The 21,286-nt window shown below is 41.0% G+C and overlaps 1 protein-coding gene across 2 annotated transcripts in view; it reads right to left on the reverse strand.

Moving 5' to 3' along the window:
- Positions 1-21,286, reverse strand: part of ephb6 (eph receptor B6) — a 41,171-nt gene that overhangs the window by 9,221 nt on the left and 10,664 nt on the right. For both annotated transcript variants that reach the window (XM_083918823.1, XM_083918822.1), the window contains exons 3-8: positions 15,938-16,210; positions 13,812-13,981; positions 13,426-13,721; positions 2,001-2,156; positions 1,352-1,623; positions 806-887 (exon numbers count right to left, since the gene is read on the reverse strand). In XM_083918823.1, coding sequence (XP_083774949.1) covers positions 806-887; positions 1,352-1,623; positions 2,001-2,156; positions 13,426-13,721; positions 13,812-13,981; positions 15,938-16,210 — 1,249 coding nt within the window. The remainder of the gene's footprint in view (positions 1-805; positions 888-1,351; positions 1,624-2,000; positions 2,157-13,425; positions 13,722-13,811; positions 13,982-15,937; positions 16,211-21,286) is intronic.

Genomic DNA, 21,286 nt, shown 5'->3' on the forward strand with positions numbered 1-21,286 from the left:
CAGCAATCGGGTATATCTCAGGGGACAAAAGAGGCCATTTTCTACCCTGTCTAACGGCCTCCTGAGCGGCTCAGATGCAACTTAGGGGAGTTTTTGGCGAGATAGACCCGCCTCATTCCGGGTAGTCGAGCATAGTAGAAACGCACCTACTATAACAGCAAAGTTGTGTTGAAGCGATGGCAACCACAAGGGGGCAGTGTTACAGAACTGATGGAGGATATTTTGTAGAGCGTGAAAGTGGAGTTTTTATGGAGCACCAAGCCGGGTCTTGTTACAGTCACTGTGCTGGCTGGCCAGACCAGTTAAAGGGAACTTTCCAGCATTCCTTTTATTTAATCAATAATTTCTAAGAGCAGACACAAGAATGTTTTAGATAATTTAGGTTAATGGACACTTTTAATCAGTCTCGATCAGTTTCTTGGGAAATCTACTTTGTCTGCACAATGCTCTATTCTCCTTTCCTCTTCCCACTTGTCTACTTTCATCTCTCTTTCTGTCTGTCTTTTTGTCTACCCATCTCTCATTTCTCCCTTTCTTCCTCCACAGTAACTTTAATAGGATCAGACAGGGTATTGTAACCTCAAGCAACCTCCTGTCCCGAGAGCTGGACGAGAAAAGATGGAGCAGAGAGAGACAAAGGGAGATAGAAAGAGAGAAAGAGAGAGAAAGAAAAAAAGAGAGAGAGAGAAGTAGAGAGAGAAAGAGACCTCAGACAGAAACACACACAGTATCTACACAGCCATCATCATCAGAGCATCTCTTCCCTTTCATCTCATCCTTTTCATCCTCTCTGTCCCGTGCTCACCTGACTGGCTCGTAGTGAAATTGATGCTTGTGTATCGAGCTGGGAAGGGACTCAAAGCTGACACCTCATTCATGGCTTGCACCTGTCAATAACAAGGACACACAAACGTGACATACAAAGCTTTTTTTCTAATTACTCGATTATTCGATGTGCTCAGATGTTTGAGCGTCTGATCAGAGCAGCTGTGTCGGCCAGTCAACGAACACTGGTAAATGGGGAATATCTGCCCATTATGAATAAGAAAGAAGCTATGATTTGGTTGAATTTCTCCAAGCTAAATAATAAATGACACTGTGCATTTGCCGATGCAAACCTGAAATAATACGACACAGAGGACCTGACTCTTCTGTGGCTCCAGGGCATGTTTCAGCAAAGTTGCCAGGTGCAAAAAATAGATGTTTGTTTGCAAACCCTTGATATCTTTCAGTCCAAACATTAACTCAGAATAGCAAGAAGTGCAAAAAAACATGGAAAACTAACTCTAATACAGTTGTAGACTATTTACGAGGTGATAACAGAGTGTTTTGTGTCTTTGACAGACAGTACCTGTATGAGATACGTGACTCTGGTCAGCAGGTTGTTGAGGGTGACCTTGGTTTGTTTCAGGGTTGTCTGGGAGGGGCTGAAGGTGACGCCCTCTCCACACCAGGAACATGCAGCCGCGTTGGTGAAGGTAGCTGAGGGACAGATGCGACAAACCACCCCGTACCACACTTCGCCGCGGCCTCCCATGTCCACTGGAGGACGCCACCTTAAAGACACCCCACCGTCGGCGCTCTCATACTCCCAGGATAGAGAGACCGGAGCAGATGGAGGAGCTGTGGAGAAGGTAGGGAGGACGGGAGGGGTTTGACATACATAATGTAAACGGTGGACACTTAGATGAAAGCATCTGCTGGAAAGTTTAAGATATGAAAGAACCTGCTGGCCGGCAAAGACATTTCACCAAGTTAAGCAATGGAAAGAACGTTATAAAACAAAGTTTGGCAATGACACAGTTCAAACTAAGTGGCCAGAGAAACTAAATACTTAACAGTTTTTCTTTCTGGTGGTGGAATAAAATGCCAATTATATTGTGATCAAAAATACTGTGCATCCCGGTTCTCAAAGTCTGTGTAGATGACAAATGACCAATGAGGCCCCTTGAACACCTTCCAGAGAGGCGGACATAAACAAACAAACCAACAAAGCTCACTTGTGCAGGCAGTAGCGTTGGCGTCATTAGCTGCCCGGTAAAATCCACTGCGACATTCGCACACACTTGATCCCTCCTGGCTGGTTCTGCTGTTGGAAGGACACACAGAGCAGGGAATGGAGCCCACGACAGACTTGAAGTAGCCCACCGGACAAGCTACAGAGAGACATGAAGAGACACAAGAAGGGTTGAGCTTCATTCTCAGTTTACAAGATAAAGTCAGTGGTGTCCAGTACTGTGCCATGAAGAAGTCAACAAGGTTTCAAGGCTTTAAAAGCTATAAAATACTGTCTTACTACTGGTTTTTACTGATTAATGAAACACATTTTCTTCCAGAGAGTCTGAAATTAGACTTAGAAAGGAATGCTGATAAATGGAGCAGAGCGAAAAACAAAGATAAAAACAATAGGATAAGAAAATAAATTGCAACAAAATTAAAAGTTTCAGTAAATTTAATCTCAACTAAAACTGCCAGTACTTCTATTTGCATCTAAACTATATTAAATAAGTATCCGTATTAGTATCAGAGGTTGACAGTTCATTTATGACCTTGGAAACAGCTGCTAACAAAACTATCTTAACCCAACGTCCACTTATAATCTTTACAATCTGTGTGGCATGTGACACCTTCTGTCCTTTGGGCCCCTCGCTATGAATCTGGAAAAAATCTCCAATCAAATCCCTTTAACGGGGGAACTGAAGCTGTAGATAATGGAAAGTTTGAGTAGCCACATTTCAATAACAGTAGTGGACCTGAAGATAAGATTGTTTTGTCAAGTATTAGTATTAAGAAGAAAACATACAGCATAAATGAAAAATACTTTCAGGATAACGTTCGAACAGCACAGTAGTTAAATAAAGAAATGTTGCCCACATCCTTGATCTAATTTAAAGTTCTGGTCAAAATAAAACAACTACGCAGTTTTTGTAATTCCGAATTTTCCAGCTTTATTGTTTTGGTCCCAAAGTCAAATATCTCAAACTATTTTTGGGTAAAGCATTCATTTTATCTTGGCTTGTGGTTCCCCTTGAGTCAAAAGTTCATCTGAAATATAACGGCCTGTTGTTTGTTGTTGGCTTCGTCCAGTACAGTCATTTACTTGTGTTTACAGAGGAAGTGGCCTGTGTCAGCAGACAGCAGCCAAGCCACCAGTCGACACACACACAAGTTCAAAATGGCCACACTGACCCTGTATCATTGTTTCAAAGGAATACTTCGACATTTTGGGATGTAGACTTAGACGTAGATTAGAGATAGATGAGAGGAGCTACTCTCGTGTTTGTACACTATATAAAGCTATAGCCAGCAGCTGATTAGCTTAGTTTAGCACAAACACTGAAAACATATGGGGGAGACAGCTAGCCTAGCTGCAATGTCTCAGTTTTACACTTCGTTTTTTATACAAACTAAACAAACAAGTGACAAGTTCATTTGTTGTAGAGCTTAGAGGTGATTTTGTTAGCTTTGGACAGAGCCAGACAACCTATTTCCCCATTCCAGTCTTTATACTAAGCCAAGCTTACCAGCTGCAGGTTCATCCTTATGTTTACTGGACAGATATGTAACTGGTATAAATCTTCTCTTCCAACCTCCATATTTATGGTAGGCCTCTATAATAGCATGTTTCCCAAAATGTGAGGAATTTTTTCCCAACCCATGAAGGAAAATTTAATTAATTTAAAATCCTTTTTATCAAATCCTATTACAGCCACTGTGTAATATGTGTTATTTCTCCCCAACGCAACAGGGAATAGAGCAGAAAGTCAGTGAGGATCATATTAATGATTCAGTAATAATAAACTGCACTGATATCCTCAAATCAAATGATGCAATCCCTTAAGAAAAATACAAAATAATTCTAAGTTCAAACTCAAAGCACACACACACACACACACACACACACACACACACACACAGACACACACACACACACACACACACACACACATTGAAAATACCACTTGAACCTGCAGGCTGTAATCCTGAACTGATGTGATTTTTACGGTGGAAAAATCTGTTAAATGTGCCAGTTGTTAATGTCAACTGCAGGACAGCTGAGCACTGAGGTCAAGGTAGCACACACTTCATGCTGCTGCCTGCCAGAGCCCCGAGTGCTCGTCCTGAGCAGGACCATGAGACCATTGAGAGTACTGCCTCCGGGTTGGTCCACTGCCATTTTCACACTGTGTGTTTGTATATGTGTGTGTGTGTGAATGCCTAAACAGTGTTAACTAAAGGTTGCGTCTTAAAAAAATAGGTCCCTCTGTCTGAGAGCTAAATGTAGAGTATGTGTATATATTCTCGTGCAGCGTGGCTTTGTGTGTAAATGGCACACCTGATAACACCTGAGCCAGCAGCTTTAAAGAAGGATCCTCTCATATGTTTTTAAATAGAGGGATGGATGTGTGTGTGTGTGTGTGTGTGTGTGTGTGTGTGTGTGTGTGTGTGTGTGTGCGTGCGTGTGCGTGTGCGTGTGTGTGTGTGCATGTGTGCTCTTTATGGTCAGTGGGCGTGAACCCCTCACCTTGTTTATATAACCTTGTCAGGAACATTTATCAAATTTGACATGCTGTATGTGCGTGTGGGTGCGTGTGTGTATACTAGACGGTGTCTGGGAGTAGAAGATAAGAAGGTAAGAAGTGAAAGAGGGTAAAGAATAAACAGATAAAAGGCTTTCTGTGTTCTCACTTGTCTCGGAGAGCTGACTTTGCTTTCAAACAGGTGTGAAGAGGGGAGGAATGGAGCTGGAGAGAAGTAAAAGGATGTCAAGAGATCACAGAGGGAGAATAAACTAGAAAAAGGGGAAGAAGTGAACATGGAGATGGATGGCCCAAGATGGTTGTAGGATGAACAGTGGAATTATGTATATGAGCGCCAGATGAGGAGAGCGAAATACCCTCCTTCCTCCATCTTTTATGTCCCGGCTGCACATTACCGCACGCGTTCTCTTACAGCTCTGACACGAAACATGACTTAGCTACAAAGCCCCTCCTAGACGTTACGAGCTCCGGCAACAACTCAACCCCAACCCCCCCCACCACCACCTGATTACAGCAGCCAATGAGAATCCAAGTCCTCTGCCCTCTTGCTTGATCTGCAACCCCCATCCCCCCTGCTGGCTACATCCATCCATCTCCCAGCTATGAAGTAGATAATTCACGGCCATTATGAGCACAGGCACAGATGCCTTTAAATCATACATCAGTACACTTTAGAGAAGTAAGGAGAGAGGGAGGAGGAGAAGTGAAGAACAGAGGAGTTACAGTCGAGGTTGGTGATTAAAAATCCACTGACAAACAAACATGAATGTTGTAGTGTGTTACAGCAACAATGACAGATATAAATAATTCATGTTTATTGAATCAACTCACAAATAAGAGATGAACTGTGATTAAGGGATTATTCCATAGTTAGAAAATGAATATGGCTTCCAGTTTCTCAAAAGTGAGGATGCGCCAGTTCCCTCTGTTTTATATTGTCATACACCAAATGTCTTTTTTGGACTCTTGGTCGGACAAGAAGAAAGCACTTAGAAAATGTCGTGATGAGCTCTGGGAAATGAAGATGAGCATTTTTTTCTTCTTCATTGAAATTTTATAGACTATTATTAAATATTAAAATCTCAGTTGAATAATCGAGGACAAATAATATGAGAATAATATTGAAAATGATCATGAATTGCAGCTCTGTTCACATCTTGAGAGCTACTGACAACTGGAGTCAAATTACTCACAGGTGCCAAAATATTTTATCAAGAAGCCTGCAGATAAACTGAAAAATATTTCCGTCATGACCTGGCAATTACAGAACGAGAGGAAATGAAAAATAGAAAATAACACAAATAAGACAAAAAACACAAAAAGAAAATAGATAGACAAATAGCTCTAGGATGACATAGGCAAAAGGATTAACTTGGAAAATGATTCCCGGAAATAAAATGTAATCTTTTTAAGAGAAAAAATAAATACAATTGAAAGTGAAAATTAATTTTTGAAGAGATAAACAGAAAGACAAAAAAACACAGGAATGAGGTGCGTAATTTCATGTTAACATAATACTTGGTAAATCACTGACCCAATTTCTGTTTTTCTCTTTCTCCCTCCCTGTTTCATGCACTCATTCCCTCTTTTGGCTTGCAGCATAATCTCTCTCTCTCTCTCTCTCTCTCTCTCTCTCTAAGTACACATGGTAACTGTAAATGCCTTCCTCTGTCGTCTCTCCATCCATTATTCTCCCTTCATTCAAGCGCAGACAGGAACAACAGACAGACACTGAATCATATGTACTTTAATGTCGTCCATTTCCATAAGAGCTCCAGCAGCACACGGCCATATGTCAAAGCAAGTAATCCTTTTGATTTTCTCATATAAACAAGCAGCTCTTCACAGCCCATTGAGAATCACAAGATGCTTTATTTTTGAAAAATGAATACATAATGGCATCAATTCCACGGCATGTTTTCGACTAATCCCACAAATCCTAAATGTTTACAAAAAAATCTTAAGGAAAAAGGCAAATACTGTAGTTTGCACACAAAAATCTCAGGCAGCTTTCATCAAAGTCAAAGTCTTTGAAATGCAAACATCGTGAAAGAATTGTAGAGAGCTAACGATGTTCAAACCCATAACAAGCTTCAGCTGCTTGATAACGAGCAGATCGATAGAGTCAGGTGTGTCGAGCAGAGAAAAACCTAAAACATGCAGGGCAGCAGCTCTCCATGAGCAGGGTTGCACACCCCTGGCCTTACCTTGTAACTTATTAAATTTTTTGGATTATTTTCAGTGTGCAGACTTCTTTTTTTCCTTTATATGCTACTTTTTTCTAACCTGACTCTCGGCAGATGAATTTTGTTCCTCTTTGCTTCACTCATACAACTTGGATCGCTCCATAGGAAAGTGATTTCAGGAGCCTGGGCCTTATCAAAAATCCTTGCATATGATTGGATAAACCACTTGTCAGTCATGTTTATTGACGTGTTACTTCAACCACTCCCATTGAAACCAACCTGTGACACTGATGAGAGCGATGCAGGTAAAAGCCAAACCCGGTTAGGAGAAGGGCAAAAACATTGTTTCCACCAACAAAAGTCTTCAGAGCCGTTCTCTGGTGTTCTTTTGAAGAAGAAATATTCGCTAGATCGAATAACACGGATGAAATAACAGCATCGATGTGGACACATGCTTCCTCGTTGTGAACCGCCATTGTCTGCCATTGAGCCGTTGTCTGAATCACAACAGTCGCTTCTCCGCTACGTCACATCTATAAAACCCCTGCCGGCGGTCCAGATTGGCTCAGCCATTTTTCACTGGCCATGAAATCCCTCTACTATGAAGCGATCCATGATGGCTGAGTGGAGCTATGCGGAGTTAAGGTGGAAGCAAGGCGGAACGAAATGCTTTGGTGCCCGGAAACAACACTACTGTGTGAGAGTGGATCAAAACCGTAAAAATGCTGCAAACAAAGAGCTGAAACAATAAAGCCCCATTCAGTCAGGTTTAAATTCTCAGTAAGGAACCCTTTTATTTATTTTATTATAATAAAAATATTAATTATAGCTGTTTATAGCTGCTGAATTATGGTCCTGACAGCATCGATCATTCCATGAAACAACATTTAGACCACGAGAAAGTTAGAGAAAATGTTAAATATAGTGTGAAGCCTGAAACTCATGGGAATTTCGACTCAGGACTTCAGCATTTCTAAAATCCTGGCTGCTTATGTGTTCAAAAACATCTTGGCTAAAACTAGCTTGATAATTTTGATTTTGGTGATTTTCAAAACTCTTATCATTAGTCTTCTGATGTTCCAACATGCTCAATATATTTCTGATTCAGGTTCATTTGTCATCATCACATGGCTACTCCCCTACAGCACACAGTCAGTAATGGATCACATTGATTATTTTATTCAACTGGGTTTTTCTTAAAGCTTGACCTTTATTGACTGGAAAAGCAACTGAATGTTAACAAAGCTAATGAGCGTCCACTTGACAAATCATGTTGGAAGGAAAACTGGAATTATTTAATCTGAGATTAAAATATTTAAAGAATCCTGTCCTGCTGTCTCCTTTGAGGAAGAACTCTTTGCTGTTTGGTGAGAAGTTTCTTTTTATGACCAGAGTATAAGTTCCCCCATCACACTCAAAATAATATCACACTTTCACTTCCTTCCTTGGCCAAATGTTCTTGTTTCCCATCACAGCGTGCCTCGGGATATTTAGTGGACGTGTTTGTGCTAAGAGTGCGCGTTTTGGGTGACAAATCAGGACAATCTGACATGTTTAATTTTCCAGTCACACGCTACAGAAAATACCAACATGGGTCCAAATTAACTCAAAAGCCCATTTGAGCATTCGGCACTAATCCTCGTCCTAAATCCTTGACAGTGGCTTAATGTTCGAGAGGAATCAAACAGAGGGAAGGAGCTTGTCTGGGGATGATGTACTGCCAGCTTGGACCAGCTCGGGGAGCCCGAAACTAAAGGACTGTTTCATGTTTGGCTGAACAGGTGTAATTGTGTCTCATGCTCGGTCGTGTTTCCGCTTGTTCTCTCCTCCCCTCCGTCTCCCTTGTGGGATACAAATGTCAAAGGATAAAAACATCCGACAGCTGCTGCTTCTTGTCTGCCTCTGTCCTTATCATTTTTCAGAAGACTGAAGATAAGTTTTTATCCAAAACCGAGCTTTGAATGTCACTGCGATCAAATAAAAGCCTGATGTTCTTTTAGACTTGCTTGTGATAAACAGCTTCATAAATAATTTAAGAATGATCTTTTAAAGTTGGTTTGCCAAAATGCCAGCTGCGTTTGAACGTGTCGGATGTTTGAGTTGGCTATTTACTTAATCATCAGTCCAAATGGTGGAGTGTTTTTTGGGAATAATGATGATAATAATAATAATAATAATAATAATAATAATAAAAATAATAATAATAATAAAAATAATAATAATAATAATAATAATAAGAAACATCAAGTAGATCAACAGGCAACTGTGCATTTTTCACACTATTTCCTCTTAAATGTTGTCATTTGTAGTGATTAAGTATTGTTTTAAACAGAAAGGGTCCTCTGTTCTTACAGTGAGGAAAAAACTTAAATAAAGTTATTACATGTTTTAAAGGAAACATTCTCAGCTTCTCACTGTGAGCAACCAACATGACAACACAACGGACAATTTTGATATTTCACATGAGAAATTTCTCTCTGATTTCTCTCTTTCTCTTCTCTTTTCACTGGTTTAGCTGAAAACATGACATCAAGTATTTGCATTTCAGGATTGAGCTAAACTTGAATTAAAATCTAAAGACAGTCGTGGGGTTGTTTGTTTAATGTCGGTTTCAAACCATACTCCACAGTCCTGATGAAGCAGATAAGTTGAGATGCTGAGTGTTTTTCTAAAGGAATAATAACTAAGGTTTGTTTCCCATACATAGAGAGCCAGCTTATCACAACCATAATTAATAATATAGTTGGTGGTTAAATCCCTGGCTCCCCCTGTTGACAGAACGAGAACCCTAATGATGAATAATGATGGCGCTAGATTATAATTCAGGCATGGTCAAAGTTATTACAATTCATCCTGAAGGAGACATGAACAATGTCTGCACCACATTTTTCAATTCAATCACATCGTGATGCTGGAGGAAAAGTCATGCCATCACAAGAGTCAGTGCAGTCATCCTCTGGAGACCATGAATGTCTGTAAAACATTTGATGACAATCAAAGTAATAGTTGTAGAAGCGGTGGTGAGCAAACCTAAAATCGGATCAGCCATCCATAGAGCCATGCTACTAACACTGCTAAAAAATAAGTCTCTTTTGACAAATGTGTCAAATGTTAATACCAAATTAATGAAATATATATATATATATATATATATATATATATAAAAGTTTTTAAAGCAAAAAACATGATAGTTCGGGTCCGTACTTGGTGTCTAACTTATTTTTTTCTATTTTAGAGTCTTAAATCCTTGCTACAATAATTCACTTTCACAAATAAAGAAATACATTAAGGACCCCTTAAATCTTGAAATAGAAAGCTATTAGAGCTGTGCGAATTTAAAGGCAATCATTTAACACTGATATTCATTTTCCCATGAGACCAGGAGAAGGAGGGATCGAGGATGTCTCGCTTGAGGGGGCAAAGCTGCGCTGGGTGTAGTATTCTCACATGGATATCAAACAGCATGAATTCTGATTGTAGTGATTTACTTAAATAGCAAGAAGCCCAACTCAGAAGCAACTGGTTAATGAGCTAAACAATGTGTTTAATGAAATGCATGTGGGCTTAGATGCCACACATGCAGTAAGTGGAAATGAATGGCAGTTAACTTCTTGATAAAGTGTCTTTTTTTCTCTATGGCGCCAGAAAAACAAAGAACCTTTTGCAGAATGACGCATCTTTAATTACAGCTTCCAACCAATACATAAGTTCAGTGCAGAACAGCTTATCATTTGCTCATGTTGTGCTATAATTAAATTTCCCTGATGCCATCTTCAAACAGGAACAAAATGTACAAAAAAAGTTTCAATAGTTAAAGAAGTTCCGCGCTCCAATTTCTGGTGAGAACAAGGGTCGGCTACTGTTAATAATTCTTGACGACTGCATCGCCAGTTAACCATCTGCCTCTTTTCTCGACATTCCCAGGGAGCCAGAGAGGACAACAATGTAATGATGCCAATCCACATCATTAGTCAGTGGAGTGATCAACAAAACATAATCAAATGAGATTTCGAACAAAAAGCCGGAGCAGCGTGGGCAGCAATGTGCTACATCATTCATAGAAAGTCCATGCTCTGGCAGCTGAGCTGTTTCAGGGGGTGATTTGTCAGTAAATATCAATCAAACGCAGACAAACACAAGTGGCGGGCTGAGTGCAGATGTAAAGAAAACGAGCACGAACACATTTCACAGCTGACTTGGCAGAATTGGAGGATTAATTGTGCTGGAGTTAGTTAGACTTTGAAGGCCCCCATGCGAAGGAGCTGAGCAATTATGGCCACTGAAATTCTCAGTTTTTACTGTAATCCTTACAATTACGGATGTATGCGGAAAGCACCATCTGCATCGCGGCGAGATACACTGGTGCATACTCACACATCAACTCTTTTGCCTTTCGCGCCCTTCAGAGTTTTTTGCCTGCTCAGTTCTTTAAGTCATTAACTTGCATCCTTCTATCTTTCACTCTCCCTCCACCTCTCCCTGTTTCCCCTCCATTCCCTCGATCTCCCCCTGCGGTTTCTGTCACTTGTTTACAGACGAGTGGCCATTACATCGCCATGACCTAAATGTGTCACATCCCTCTCACTATGGCTCTCTTCCTCTCTCTCCCTCCTCTTGCACTCTCCCTATATCTCCTTCCTTTACGTCTGGACATCTCCCAAAAAATGTTGTACTTCTATTTCCCCACTCACAAGCACTTTGAGAAGTGAAAACATTTTTACCAGTTTTGCAGTTGCTGACCCTGTAGTATCTCCTCTTCCCTCCTCCCGTTGCTCCCATCAAGTTAGCAGTAAATTACCAATGTAACAGCTCTGAATTCCTGAAGGCATGTCTGTCTAACTCCATTTTACTGACTCTATTACTAAACTCTATTTTTTTATTTGTGACTATGAATATTTGCAAATGTTACACCACTACAAATGCACTGCATAGATGGAATACTGCTCTCATCTCAACCCAACTCGACCTGCCTGTCCTAGTTTCCCTCTGGTCTCTACATCAAACTCAACAGTGTATCAGAGTGACAGCAGCTCCTTTCAGTATTGATCCTGACGCTTCGTATCTCACCGAATACCGAGAAGAGGACTGACAGGAAGTCAAGATTGGCCCAAAAAGTTTGTATTTTTTTTTGACCATTTTAGTTCAAATGAGTTCTCCTGAACAGTGTTATTACTTTGTGCATTTAAAGGAGAAATTCAGTGAACAAAGCCAGTTAACAAGAAATGGGGGCTTTCACAAAATAAAAATCTACTTTCCAAACATTGAAATAGACTACAGTATATATATATATATATATATATATATATATATATATATATATATATATACTAATGGAAAATGGAAAATGGAAGGCTTCATCCTTTACAACTGTGTTCACAGGTGGAGTAGCTCTGTCCCTTTTTTCAAAAACTCAAGTTTAACAAACATGTAATTTGTTTAAATTAATTCAAGCATGTTTGGCCGAATCAAAACTATTTGGTCAAATGGATGCTCTGTTGATACACACTGACCTCCTGAAATGCTAACATTACTAGTTGCATTGAAATTAACCCCTGTGAGGTCATCGGGGGTTTGGCAGTTTGAAGATGGAGTTAAAACCTGCATTACACACTGAAGTGTTGCATTAATTGGAAGTGTAGCAGCCAGTGGCGGATTAAGGTGGTCAGAGGCCCCTAGGCTACTGTTTGTTTGGGCCCCCCAAATTATTAATCATGTTTTGTCAGAAAAAAACAACAGAAGAAATCTTGTCTATTTCATTTTAAATAAGGTCTCTAAGGGCTCAGATAGGTGGCAAGTTTTTAATTCCCAGTGTAGTAAATTAATTTTTTTTAAATAGTCTGGCCAATCGGGGGCCCCTGCACACATTGGGCCCCTAGGCTGAAGCCTAGGCCAGCCTGTGCATTAATCCGCCTCTGACAATCACATTTCCTTTCTAGCATTTTGACGCTTTCTAGTAACAGTAAGTGACTTATCATTTGACAACAAAACTGACCTCATGAGCCCGGCCACATGACGGCAGCTGATTGGGTAAATGTGTCCCATATCTATCCAATCAGTGACTTAATTTCGAAGGGCCCCAATAGGAGGCAAGATTTTTTTCCCAGGGTAGTAAATAATAATAAAAAAATAATAGTCTGGCCAATGCAGGGCCCCTGCACACCTGGGGCCTCTAGGCTGCAGCCTTGGCCAGCCTGTTCATTAATCCGCCTCTGGTAGCAGCCAATGTTTTTGGAGCATGACCGATATTAGAGACAAAAGTCAGGATATCTCGGGCTCTGCTGTATCAATTTTGACCATTCTCTGTTTGATGTCTCACACAAGTCATCAAACCATATGGAGGAGATTTACTGAATTGCTGTAGTGTTTTTCAACTGTGTAACTAGACTGATATACTGCAGCCTTTGCGGCAGCTGCCCCTAGGCTCTGCAATAGCTTGCCCTGGCATATTAGATCAGGCCAGACCCTGGAGGTTTTTAAGTCCCTGTTGATTCTCCATGGCTTTAGAATCAGGGTAAGCAAGACACCCGTCTACTGTATTTTATGTGTTTTTTAATTCTTATTGTATTGTTTTGTATTGCTTACTAAACTGTACAGCACTTTGGTCGACCGTTGGCTGTTAAAATGTGCTATAAATAAAGCTTGAGTTGAGTAGCTACTATACATGGAAAGTGACATCAAGCTTCTTTCCTCACACTTACCCAAGCAGGCAGATCCATTGACGTTTGGCTCAAAACCTTCATCGCAGACACATCCTCCTACAGGAACCATCCACTCCCCTTCAGCATTGCAGTGCATACGAGGGGGCGTGCCTCCCTGCGGTTTACTGTGGGGGACACACGTCCCGCTCAAGGGAACTAAGGCAGTCGGCTCCGCCCCTGAGGGAGTCGCCGGGTAGGATGCTAAGTACATGCTGGTGGCTGGACAGCGCCGGTAGAAGACAGACACCCCCATAAGGGACACACAAGCTCCACTGTCAACGATGGCCAGGACGAATCTGAAACAAGGCTCATGTGTTAAGATGGAGGACATTTAGATTCTTGAGAGTGATTGTGCTGTAAAACATGAGCAATACAGTGATGATTACCCATTGCGTGTGAGCGGGGCAAAGCTGCGTGTCTTGATGTTGATTCGGCTGTATCTGTTCGGTTGATACTGGTGAGGTGAACTGGGCTCCACCTTGGAGAAACTCTTATCAGCCGCGATAGTGTCGATCTTCACCCAGCCCTCCCTGCTCTCCTTCTCTCCGTTGGACGGCTGTGGTGAGGAACGAGCAGAGTGGACAGCAGACGGTGGAGGGAAAGATAATTAGTGGTCAAGACAAAACAACATAGTAGGGAGAGAATGTGTGGTTTACAGCAAGGAAACAGGTAAACAAGAGGTATATTACGGACGTTTAAATAAGCCGGTTGATAGATGGATAAGGATTGGAAATATACAGTGCTTTAAATCAAAAGAAAATCTGAAATGAGTGGGAAAAGCTCTGAGTTTTTCTGTATTTTTCCCAGGCATATGTATAATATTAAGTGGTTTAGTGAGACGAGTAAGCGTTGACTTGGATGTGTGCAGGTCCCATTGGGGCTTCAAGCTCAAGTCCCTGTAAAGACTTTCAGCGCTGCAGTGCTTTCTGACTCTTGTGTGACTCTGCTCTGATTCCTCATCATGCTTTGATTTGCATTTTTAAAAAGCCTCTCACTCCCCTTAGCAGAAATACATTCATCTATACAAATACTGCATCCCCCCACCCCCACCCCCCACTGTGACTGAGACTGCACATAGAGCCCAGGCAATTCAGACTCGGTAAGTAAAAAAAAACCCAACTAAATGCATAAATAAAACATCTTTGGACAGTCAGTGTTAGTCGTCACTGAAACACAATTCAATGACAACACATGAGGTTCACAGAGTTTCCTGCAAAGAGTATAAAATGGTTACTGTATATTTTATGCCTTAAAGATATTATTAGTGGGATTGAAGTGACATTTCTGGAGACCACATTTATGCATTGTGTAAACCACAGTCCTCAACAAGTGTGTGTGCTTCACATCAGCGTGGCCTAAAGAGGCCGTTAATCTTAACAGCTTTTCATGACAAGCCCAACAACTCCTTGTCATGAGATGATAAGAGGTTTTGGTGTAACATGAGCATAACATCAATGAAAATAGTATTTTGCTTTTTTAATTTATTATGATATGTATATATGTATTAATGATTCTGTCTGAATGTTGTTTGCCTTTTTGTTATTTGTTGCGCTGAGCTGCACCATTAAAAATGGGGAAATGTCTCATAACTAATAATTAAGACTTCAGTAAAGTCCAACTGTAGCATCTCAAACTTTAATATAACTGACAATAATAGCAATAAAATAACATAAGGTATTACTTCTTTATTTATGTATAGCTACATGTGGAAATATGTTTTTCAGAGTAAGCAGTATCAATCTAGTTTAAGTGTGGGAAATGTCTGGTTATGCTAACCTAACCAATGCTTTGGGTTATTTTGGTGAAATGTTATGTGTAAGTATAATGTCATGTCAGATATGCCTGCCACATCACTCTTTAATCTAAAGGGGACATATATTAGCAGCTGGCGTAAGTTTTAGCTGGTTCAGTAAGCTCTAAGTAAGAACTAGTTTGTGTGGTGCAATGCGTTTAAATGAAGTGATACTTAAATCTCTATTAGAAAACATTGCGGTATATTTAGGCTACATTTGGTCTTAAAATAGATAATCTAACGGTTGCTTGACTCCTAGACATTAAGCCCCATGTTCACCAACAGATAACATTGTAATGTAGGTAATGATTTTCCCCTTCAGCTGTGTTGCACACAGACCAGTTTTTAGTGTGCGCATCTCATGGAGGAAAACATTTGACTGGTGAAGTAAAAAGCTGTGAATGAGGGTCTGTTGCATTGCAGTACTCTGGATTTAAACCAGGGTGGGTGTTTTGCAAAAAAGCTGAAAAAAATATGGATTAACTGTGTTTGTCAGAAGAGACATATAAAATAACAAGGGCTTGTGCAAAACCTTTCTTTTATAGCAAATGATCTTGACCCAATTTCTGTCTGGGGATCTGTTATATAAATATATTTCTTATTGTGAATTAAGTGTAACTTGCTACTAATATGAATGTACATTAAAAGGACATATTGTATTTACATGCTATGCATTTTTTTCATATTATTTATATACTAGAATATGGTATTCTGCCTTACATCAGCTGCCCAGGTTCTCTCCAACTCTCTCTGGGAGTCGGCCTGTTTGTAGTACAGGGTGAGTGTCTCTCGGCAGGTAGGTGATGGCGATCGCAAGCTGGCACAGTCACGCACAGAGAAACGCAGCGTGACAAACACTCGTGGAGCAGAGTGGCGGTACAGGAAGGGTGTAGCCAGCCAGTTATCTTGCAGACGGGGATTTTGGTTGACATTACAGACCTCGAAGGTTCGTATGAGCTTCCCCCGGTCGTCCAGGACACTGACCTCATCCCACTGAAGAGACACAGAAACAACATTATGAACTTGTGTAAACTCACCTTTGTAAAAGACAAACATGATCTTCAGCGGGGAGCGTGAGAATCAGCCTTTGTAAACTGTAAAAACCCTGGTGTGTTTATGGTTTGTCCGACGTTATGAATCTTCCTTATATCTTCAAAGATGGTTTACATTCACAACGTAAATATTGAGCATATTGCCTGTGTAGCTGACATGTGGGTCTTGTCCTTTAGTAACATCGCACACTGTTGTTTGACATCGTCATCCTTAATGAGATGAAAATAGGGCGTTTGATTTGTTCTGATATAACACACACACACACACACACACACACACACACACACACACACACACACACACACACACACACACTTGTGGAAGTATTGAATCCACAAGTGAAACGCTGTTCTTGACTGCCCCTGATGATGTAGGTCATCTCTATGTCCTAGTTATCCACTATAGGCTTGTCATTTCCTAATTAATCAATGATTATAAAACAAGTAGTTAATTAAACCATGTGCGCAATTTGCTTAGAGCAACAGATTACAAGTGTTGCAGAAATAACTGTCATGGCCAAAAGATAATTTCTGCAAACAAACATTTTTCACTTCTACTGGAATCGAGCCATTTTGGGGTTTTTTGTGTCCCGCCTCAATACAGCTGAGTTGAATGGAATTGTATGTGCGGTGCAAGAGTCTACAAACGACATGCTAGCAGCTCTTTGTGGCTATGCTGTCAGCAAAAATGCTACCGTCAGCATGCCGCAATGCTCACGGTGACATTGATAACATGCTGATGTTTGCTGAGACGAATGTTTACCATGCTCGCTTTCTTAGTTTAGCGAGTTAGCATGCTAACATTTTCAACCTGACACTAAACACAAAGTAACAAAGTAGTCATTGGTTATGCAGGTATTTTGTCATAAAAAAAAAGTATTGGACACATTGAAATTTGGACCTGATAATGTTTTAAGATGAAAAGTTAACGGAGTGAAGGGAGGGAAACATCAAGATCTGTACAAAATTTCATGGCTATTCCTTAAATAGTGGTTAAGATACTGGGCCAAATCGGTGGACTGACCGACCAACAGATGGACGTTGTCAGCCTCAGAGCAAATGCATCCTGATTACTCACAGAACACACAGATACAACACATCGTCATTGGTTTTCAAAATACACTTCTGTAAGGACACTTTGATGTTGAATTTTGATTAATGTGTTTTCAAAGCTTTGATAACCACAAAACAAAATACCATTCATCTCCATTATATTGTGATGGAGGTGAACAGGATGGACCAAAATTCTTTGCATGGCTGGACATGACAAGATGTACGAGGGAACGTCGGTTCAGACAACAAAACAAATAAAGCTAAAATGTTACAGTAGTACAATTAAGTATTATAATAACAATACTTCAGTTGTATAAGTGACATGTGGTCGTTTTTTCTCTTGCACTGGTTTGGCATTTGCATGTGTATCACTGTTCACATGTGACAGGTGGCGGACACTTGTGTGTCTGACTTGTGGCAGCTGTTGTGTAAAAAAACAAGCAGATTTTATTGTATTTTAGGGAATCTGAATATTTGTTGATGTACGAATGGATTTGGATATGAGCTTTGTTGCTTCATGTTAAGAACGAGCAGCACAGAGACACGGCTCCGAATGAGACTGTCTGATGAGTCAAAATGTAAATGTATGCGAAGGGTTTAGTTTCACCAATTATACAGTACAGTGCCTCCAAGGATGAAAAGACTCTGCTTTAAGCCAGTGTAGCCCTAAGTGACAAGCAGGGCCTTCTCTGTTGTAACACAGAGGAATTATGCATTAGGCCTCATCATCATTATTCTCCATGCAACAATGGCAAGAGGACAAAGGGTCCTGACACCCTATCAGGCTGCAGTTTGCGTGTGTGAGTTTCTGTGTTAGTGTATTTCTGTATGCTCGTGTCTCTTTCTCTGTGTGCTTCTGACTAGTATGAATAAAAAAAAAACCTTGGCAGCATCACACATGAGAGAGTGTGTTGATATTTTGTCCAATTGGAATAATGATAAGATCAGTGAGCAGATAGAACGCGTCTGAGGCGCCGTCAGTCTAATGGAGTGAAAGGACAGTTTCCTCCCTACAGGGCTGTGATTCACTCTCTGTCAGACATGAGGATGAGGGGAATCGGATGGAGGGGACAACAGAGAGCACATGGTGGGATGAAGGGATGCAGATGGGGAATGGGGTGGGGGGTAGTAGATGGAGTGTATGTGTGTGTGCTGCAGCAAAAGGCTGACCATGTGACAAAAGGAGGGGACTTTCAGGTAGAGAGAGCAGCTGCTGGTATCCGTGTGGGATTGCATGCAGTTTTCTTCTGTACCTTTGTGGAAAAAACACAGCTTTCATTTGTTTTCTGGCCCCAATTCACCCCCCCCCCCCCCCCCCCCACACACACACACACCACCACCACCACCACCACCTCTCCTCTCCCCTCGCTTCCCTATTTCTCCCTGTCTCATTTTTCTCCCTCCCTTATGGAGAAGGAAAAAAAAAAACAGGGCAGATTGGGGAGGAGGGGTGGATGAAGCGTTGGAAAGAAAAAAGAAATAGGGACGACTCATCTTTGTGATCTAATTTGAACCGAAATGCCAGAGAACCACGCAGTCTATGCAGTGACAGAGCACTGGGAGGGGCAAGGCCTCAGACACACACACAAACACATAGAAGCTGAAAAGGCACGCACAGATACCCCAAGACATATGCGTGCACAAACACACACACACACACACACATACACAATGGAAGAGCAGTGTGTGAAAACAAGGGGAATATAAAAAGACTAGAGTAAGAAGTCGGCAGTCTGCTGGTTTGACACTGAGGGAAATAAGCGGCAGAGAGGAGATTGAGTTGGGGGATAAAAGGGAGAATATGAAGCAGAGACCCAGTGGCTCTGGGACTGTGAAGGGCAAAGGGAGGAAAGATTAAAAGAGGGAGAGAGAGGCAGAGACAAAGAAGCAGAGGGGCTGCCTGTCGGTACATTAAAAGAATGGAAAGACGGCAAGAAGAAGCAGAAGGAGAGCGTGGTAAAGAATATCTACAGAGCCTCAAGCAAAATATGGGATGTGGAGGGAAGAGTGAGGAAACAGTTAAAAAAAGAAAACACACACACACACACAAACACACACACACACACACACACACACACACACACACACACACACACACACACACACACACACAACATCCCTCTTTTTCTCCCCCTTTCTTGGTCTGTCTTTCTACTTCTCTCAGCTTGATGCCCCGGGTCAAATAACCATATCTCCATCTCAGAAGCACTTCTCATCCAGGACCAAAAAAAATAGAAAACTCATGCAAATGCTTGACTTGCTCGTGCACACACACACACACGCACACGCACACGCACACGCACACGCACACGCACACGCACACAAACACACACACACACACACACACACACACACACACACACACACACACACACACACACACACACACACACACACACACACACACACACACACACACACACACACACACACACACACACACACACACACACACACATAAATGGATGGTCTCTTATTAGCAGCTGCCATCATGGTTCACAAATTCCTCACACACATGAGGCCCTAATTAATCAAACATCATGCACAATTATGGAGGCCAGACGAGGGGGGGGGTGATAATGACAGCTTGTTAAGCTAAACTTTGGCGTAAGGTGAGATAAAAGGCTTGATGTGAGTGTGTATGCTCGCCAGATGTTGGTTTGATACTACTGTATTTTTATCTGGGACTTTTTGAGCTGCCAACATGTGAAATTATGGTGGTAGCCGCTTGTAATTGTCAGCTCACTTGTTTGCCAAAACTAGCATGTATAAAAGTAGCATTAAGCTAGTAATGCCCTGTTTTCATTTCATGCACTGTATGATACTCTAAATGTATCAGATGTATTGCACATATTCCTAATGCATGGATGGAGGCTAAGAATAATATTGTTCTGTACTGGTGGAGAAATTGGAATAGGAATTTCCTCCACAGTAACAAGTACAAGTGCTGTGCTCCAGTTTCTCACATGCAGTTCGACTGATTATCTCATGATGACAATAGAGACGATGTGTATGTGTGTGTGTGCGCGCACGCGTGCGTGAGTGTGTGTTTGTGTGTGTGTGTGTAATTATGAGCCATATTAGAGCTGAGCCACAATCACTTACAGATGAACGGATTTAACTGACCCGGGACCCTAGCCCAGTCACGCAAGCACACACATGCACTCACACATGTAATACCACACTCACACACACATGCACGCACATATTTACACAGCTCAAGGCGATGTGACAACCTTAAATAAAAAGCAGCTCAAGAATGAAAGATATATGGTTCAATCACTGCAATCTCATCACAGATGAAAACACACAGTAGGATGTCTTGAAGGCAAGGTGAGACCTTGTTCGTTCTCAGGCTGGGTGTGCCAAAAGCTTCACCAATCAATGTCATATGCCAGACATCCTGCAAGACAATAACCCTGACCCTAACCCCTAACTAAACATTTATATTGATGTCTAATCTTCTAACTGAGATCTGACTTTCTGCAAACTGTAAATTGACTGCATCAATATGATGTCCAGAGCAAAAATAGCATTGAAGGTTTAGAGGAAACCCACTGTTTATTTGAATCATTGCACTCAATTGCAGCTTTGGAAAATGAGCCAACCAGCAAAATGATACTACAGTGTTTCATTTATCTGTGTGATTTTAAACAGACTTTAAGAGCTTGGACATATCTACATATCTTCATGGAAGAGCAAAGAAATCTCTAGGTAAGTCTGTGCTATTATATTTATATTTATAACATCAATTATGATCGTTTGAGAAGCACAGGAATGGTTATTTTGTTTTTTCCGGCTATACACAGTACATTTCATTAAATTGTCCTAATAATCACACCTTACGCAAACATAATCATTTGTAATGTTACCAAATCTCTACCGAAACTTTACCAACATTGTTATAATCCAGTAATTTAATTTTTGGGTGGAATTAATATGTCAACTTGATAAATCCAAAACA

Source organism: Echiichthys vipera (genome assembly GCF_963691815.1).
Source record: "Echiichthys vipera genome assembly, chromosome: 8".
Taxonomy (NCBI): Eukaryota; Metazoa; Chordata; class Actinopteri; order Perciformes; family Trachinidae; genus Echiichthys; species Echiichthys vipera.